The 6,427-nt window shown below is 36.6% G+C and overlaps 1 protein-coding gene across 1 annotated transcript; it reads left to right on the plus strand.

Annotated features, from left to right (window-relative positions):
• Positions 1-1,437: 1,437 nt before the first annotated feature.
• Positions 1,438-2,931, plus strand: LOC113273786. The gene is made up of 4 exons (XM_026523394.1): positions 1,438-1,543; positions 1,670-1,957; positions 2,249-2,389; positions 2,498-2,931. Exons 1-4 carry the CDS (start codon positions 1,541-1,543, stop codon positions 2,756-2,758), a joined length of 693 nt encoding a protein of 230 aa, XP_026379179.1. The 5' UTR covers positions 1,438-1,540; the 3' UTR covers positions 2,759-2,931.
• The last annotated feature ends 3,496 nt before the right edge of the window (positions 2,932-6,427 follow it).

Consider the following 6,427-nt stretch of genomic DNA (forward strand, 5'->3'; position numbering starts at 1 on the left):
TCAATTCCATGTAAATGAAAACTTTCCTGACTAGAACATCTAATAGTTTACTTTCCATATTATAGTTTTTTTTTGGTGAGAATACCAGTCGGATACATGCATCTTGTTTATTTGGGTTTTACTCGCAATATGAATCTTATTTGACCTCTAACTCAAACACGAGTCGGATGTCAGATTTTTTTTTTTATTCTCATTTTTCTAATATCCGCTCAATATCTGCTCCGTTCATAATCTGATTTGGGGATATTTGAGGCAGGAGTTATTGTGTACTTTGACTCATGGTGCACATATTTCATTAGATACATTGACTATATACACTTTTGTTTTATAGCTCAACTAGTTTTTGATTTTGAAGGTAGACATAGTAATTAATGAATCAGGTTCAGATACAATGAGCCAAATCTAAATGACTCGGTCCAGATGAGTCGGTTGAATCATGAAAAAATCCATAACACCAGCTTTTGACGCCCAAAAGCTTCACCTACAAATTTAAGTTTCAACTAGATTTTTTCTTCACTGTGATGCTTATGCTCAAGATATTCCCTAACCAATTATGCTCAAGATATATGCCCGAACCAACAAGTCTTGAATTTCCTCGTAAACAAGAGTACAAAATCCTTAATGGCCACGAGCCTAGGTAGCGTATAGACTCGGCACATATCTGCAAACCTTGGTACTTATGGTCGTCCACAGAAGCCACCATAAAACCATTAACCAGCAGTCTAAACAATCTTCCAGAATTCTAACGGGTTGGGAAGAGTCATTCTTGCGGTTCTTGTCAGTGATTACTTCACCGCGTTGCAACCTTTGACTTTAATGACAAAAACTGAAAAAGCTGAAGAAATGTGTTGGAAACTGTGGCACTGTTTTCCGTTTCATCTCCCCGTAAATAAAAAAATAATTTACTTTTAACGAGGGTAATTAGGTCCAAAACTGGCAAAATGCTATGGTAACTTCACAGTCCCTCGCATGAGATATACCATGTTTAACCATTTATGTTTCTCGGTAAGTCCTAGTTATGCGGCGGAATTGTCGTGGCAAACATGGAATATTGAGAAAACACAAGGGTTGTTTCGTCATTTAGTAACAAAAAGAAACGGCAGTCATTTGACTCCGGTTTTCACGCTTGAATAGGCGGGAAAAGACAACAAATGACTAAGATTGTGTCAGACTTTTTGGTTAATTCCAATTAAATCCTCTCTCGAGATGAAATGTTTTCCACTGTAAAAATTAGGGTTTTCCTTCTCCAAACGCAGCCGCATAGCACTTGTTCCGTATTCCCCCCAAACGGTCTTACTGTCAGAATAGTTAGCCTTTTTAACCCTAAGATCTCCCCATAATGAACGGCTCTGATTTAATAAAGTAAAAAAAATATTTCAGCCTCCCTCTCAGAAAAATATATAAACAAAATAATTATACTCAGAGCAAACTTCGCCATTCTCACTTATCTCTCACTATATTTTGGCCGCCAAAAAAGTGGTAGAATTTTCATCTAGTTTCCGGCCGAAATCTCTTTTAGGGTTCATCAAATTTGGTAGCAATGGTATGTTCTTCCTACTGATTTCATAAAATTTATGATTTTGGTTGAAAATTTTGATTTTGGGGGTCTGGGGGTGTGAATTTGTTTGATAATTTTGGTTTTTTTTTCCTTGTTTGTGAAATTTTACAGGTTGGGTATGCAATTTATCTGAAGAAAAGGAAGGAGAAGATGGATGAATGGATGCAGCAACTACTAAAAAGTAGGTTTTTTGGTGTATGTCATGATCATAAAGATTCTAAGAAGAATGAAATAAATTTCTTCTGTATAGAATGTCATCAATGTTTATGTCAACACTGTATTTCATCTCCTTCCTCGCATTGTCTTCATCAACAAACTCTTCAAATTCGAAGATATGTCTATCAAGATGTTGTTAGAATCTCTGACATGCAGAAACATATTGATTGCTCCAAAGTTCAGGTATAATTCCTCTTTTTCTCTGTGAATTTCATGATTTCACAGTATAAAAACCCAAATTTTAGTTCTTAATTTTAGCCCCCATTTGATAATTCCTTAATTTGATTAGTAATTAACCATAATTATGCATTAATAGGCATATTAATGAATGTTTATTTTCTCTTAATGTTGAATTAAGTTTCCTAATTAATTTCAATTAGACAGTATAATTGCAAAATTTGTGTTTACTTTGGTAACATCGTTTGAGCCTTGAGGAGCTGTGATGTTTAATGAAGTGTTTTTGATTACATACAGACGTACGTATTAAACAATGCCAAAGTTATTTTCCTGAATTCTCGACCTAATGTGAAGCCCCCAAAGTTGTCTAGTGCTTATTGTAAAGTTTGCGATAGATGTTTGGCCGATAATAATCAATACTGCTCTATTGCTTGCAAGGTAAATTATGCAGTCATTTCTTAAGAACCTTATTTGATTTAGTCAAATTATACCATAAACTCCTCCCTGCTTGCTAAAATTTACTTCAACTTTGGGTTTGGATTGCAGATTTCAGTTCGTCCGGAGAAATCAAATGATGAATTCCATTGCTATTCCTACCCAGTTTCTCAATTCAATGATATACATTTGGATGAGAGTAAAAGATGCAGCAGCAGCAGTGGCAGCGGCGAGTCTGATGATCTGAATGAGGACTCTAATGGTGATTCGGGTGAGGATTCATCTGTGACGTTTGGCAGTACAGGATCATTGAAGCCAAAGAAACAAATGCACAAGAGAAAAGGTGTCCCTCATAGAGCTCCTCTATGTTAATTCATTTTTTCCCCTTTGAATACTTTCTTCCTTGATATAGAATTATCTTCTTATTTAATATCCAGGGTATTAATTTTTTGTCATGGCAATTTTCTCTACATTGCCAGTTATGATATATATTCTCCATATTTAGGGTTTATATATCTTTTTCTAAAAATCGGCATTATCACCAAGTATAGGAGTGCATATTGAAACTATGATTCGATTCTATTCTATTCTATATATGTAAAGGAAATTTAGTCTTTTCTTATTTTAAATGCTTTACTGTCTTTAGTTGTCGTTCTGGGGTCTTGAAGAATTTTTATAGTTCCTATTGTGGATTGGAACAAATACACGCGGAGAAATGATGTTTTCCACCTTTTAAACCCACCTGGAGTTATCCGAGTTTTCATCCAGACACGGCTTTAAGTTGGCTGAGAAAGTCACGATGGGCATTTGCTTTAAGTTGGCTGAGAAAGTCAGGATAGGCATCTAATTCGGCTTTAAGCTTTAAGTTGGCTTGGCTGGGAAAATCTTGTTAGGACTCGAATTTGGCTTTAATTTGGTGGGGAAAGTCATGCAGAGCCTCTAATTTTGGAGGCTGTGGAATTTACCATGGTAGGTAGGTTTGTTGGACAATGTTATTTTGATCTGTGAAACAAACATATAGAATGTGCGTGTTTTAGTTGATGCGACAAAGAAGTTTTACACACTGTGGGAAGTGGTTGACAACTCGATATGAAAACTGTGAATGGCGTAGGGCCTTGGACACTAGAGTTGTCTAGTAAAGCCGCCCCTAACCTTAGTTAGCCTTTTTGGATTGATGAAATGAAATGATGGTTCGTTTAGACTGGTGAGGTTAAACTGTTCTATGGAATGTGATTAAACTGTTGGGTGACTGGTGAGGGAGAGTGTTTGAACACATGTGACTTGTCGCATGTTGCTCATTGCTTATGATGTGACTGAGTCACTGATTTTTCAGACTTAAAACCCGTTTTCTGATACCTCCTTCTCGGTTCCTTATTCCATAACCGGAGCTAGGAGAAAGAAGAGACAAGAGGGCCATATGGAGAATGTGCCTGGCTTAACCATTCACATACAGTAAACAATTGTAATTTTTGGGCTACGAGGTCAAACTAAATATTTTGGTCAACAAATATTGACCAAAGTCATCATCCTGCGGCCAAAAATAGAAGAAGTCCCTTCATGTTTTATGAGAATTATGGATGAAACAGGGAATGATAAGAGGAAGGAGAAGAACAATATTATTAGGAAAGTAGTGTAGAATCATTACATAGTTTCCCTTATATACAACCCTATGAATCTAGTTGGACCGTACATCCATGGGCCGTAGGCCCTATAACACTCCCCCTTGTGCGGTTCAATAACAAAAATTTATACATCTAGTTCTTCAAATGTCGTTCTTCTTGATGACTTGTGCCGAAGTCCATTGCCTCATAAAAACTTTGACAAGGAAAAACCCAGTGGGCCAAATCTTGGTACAACTCTTCACATGTAGTACTTCACATGTTGTCTCGTACTTTACATGTAATACGATCTTCAAAGATCGACGATTCTAAGTTAATTGTCTCGTTAAAACTTTGTCAGGAAAACTCAGAGGGACAAAACCTGAACTAAAGAAAAAGAGTAAAATATTAAGTTAACTTAGAACATAGTTGGATGTGTAGACGCTGCCTCATTAAAACATTGACAAGGAAAACCCAATGGGCAATGTAGTACGACTCGGGGATCGGCCCCGGCTCGGTGGGTGAGCGATCCCCGATCCCAGTCGAGTTACTCCCCGAGTCAGCCGAGTTACTCGCTGGGTCAATTAATATGACTTCTTTAATTTCCTTCCTAATTAATATGCATTTTATTTGTGCTTCCTAATTTATCTCATAATGTTCACATAATTGATATATCTTCCTTATTTCTCGTTCCTAAATTCTAGTCTTAGTTGGTTTCTTTTCTTAATTCTCAATCCTAAAATGTCGTCAATTATTCTTTGTAAAAATCATAATTCAATAGTTATAAATGTGTAAATTAATTATGGTAGTAACTTCCTTTCCTAAATTAGGTTTATCTACCATCATAAGTATTTTTCCCTATGATTAAGTCCTCCTTCACCGTGTTCAAGTTTTTATAAATATTTGTGGTGAAAAAGATATGCAGAAGAATAATGGAAGTCTGCTGAATAACTCGGTCCGAGTCACGAATAACTCGGCCCGAGTCACGACTAACTAGGCGAGTATATAGAGAATACCCTGCTCGGACGAGTTTTTGAGGATCGTATCGGCCAAAGACCGATACCCGGGTTACTCGCGAGTAACTCGGCTGACTCGGCCGAGGAGTACTACATTGCCAGTGGGACAAAACCTTGACGGAGGGAAAAGAGTACAACGTGACAGATGCAAGTAAAGGTGATCTGTTGCAGATGATCACTTTGCTCCGTTGAAGTTGACTAGTTGCTTCACAACTCTTAAGACAGAAAATCCTCGTGGGAAAGACAATTAGTTGGGAAATTACACTCCCGGTGTTTGTTGTTGTCTCATTAAAAACCTTTCCGAGTAACAAAACCCTGTGGGGAAAAAGTAACATCGGTGAAGGAAAATAGTTCAATACACCATTAGATGCCCCCCATGATGTCAGACAATTTTCATTAGTCTAATGCATTCAAAAAAAGTTTATCACACTTTACTTTGGTGATTTGAATGTTTATAAGACCTTGTTGTTGATTCTGGAAATTACGTTGCTTAACAGACTATCGCGTTTCATTTTTTTTGATTCAGATATTTTTAGTAATATCAATGCGATCTTTATGTCTTCAACGTTCAACATTCTTGATGCTTTTAGTGTTGTCTCGCTAAAAACCTTGTCGAGTAACAAAACCCTTTGGGAAAAACTATTCTCGATTGAAGGGAAAAAGAGTACAACACAGCTTCAATTTTGAAGTAAAATATGTCGACATCATATCCTTGGATCCTCCCCCTGATGTGGGCATCTCCCCCTGATTACTTTCAGAGTTGTTCCAGACAGTTCCTTAGTCATGTACTTTTCGAAACTGAATATCGGTAATGACTTAGAAAATAGTCTACCATATCTCCCCCTGATTACTTTCGTTGGTGAAGAGATTATTGTTCCTTCATAATCAACAAATTTTGGATTGCATTTTCATTAGCATTCCTTTTTATGTCTTTGTAGGAATAAAACAAATTTATGCCAATGGTTACTTTTAAGTACATGATTACGTTCACTATACAATTCCAGTGACGTTGCGTTGGCGCTGAGCCATATCTAGCTAACAAGTTCCCTGAGGATGCAAAATTTTATCGAGTACATTATTATACTAAGTAAAACAATGCGTCTATTATACTTAGATATGGGAATTTCATCTCCCAACATGTATTCATCATCTTCCTTTAGACAAAACGGTCATTTACTTACATTTGAACCTCGACTAATCATGGGAGTGCTACCAGGATGCATGTCTTTGTTAAATTGCCTGACAATTTTAGAGATATTCAAACTGGTGAAATAATATACCATAAGCTAAGTATTCGGTCGAGATTTCCCCAAATTTTTCATCTCAAATTCAGATTTCAAATAGCTTATAAGGTCTCTTATTATATCAAGAGTACCCATCATGTCTGTACCATCGACATAGATAGCTACAATTCCAAATCAGAAACT

This window comes from Papaver somniferum, chromosome 4 (assembly GCF_003573695.1).
Source record: "Papaver somniferum cultivar HN1 chromosome 4, ASM357369v1, whole genome shotgun sequence".
In the NCBI taxonomy this organism is placed as follows: domain Eukaryota; kingdom Viridiplantae; phylum Streptophyta; class Magnoliopsida; order Ranunculales; family Papaveraceae; genus Papaver; species Papaver somniferum.

Bases quoted from the DNA above. Each gene is read 5' to 3' on its own strand.
- LOC113273786 (XM_026523394.1), top strand. The intron at 1,958-2,248 runs GTATAATTCCTC...GATTACATACAG, and splicing joins TTGATTGCTCCAAAGTTCAG to ACGTACGTATTAAACAATGC. The intron at 2,390-2,497 runs GTAAATTATGCA...TTTGGATTGCAG, and splicing joins ACTGCTCTATTGCTTGCAAG to ATTTCAGTTCGTCCGGAGAA.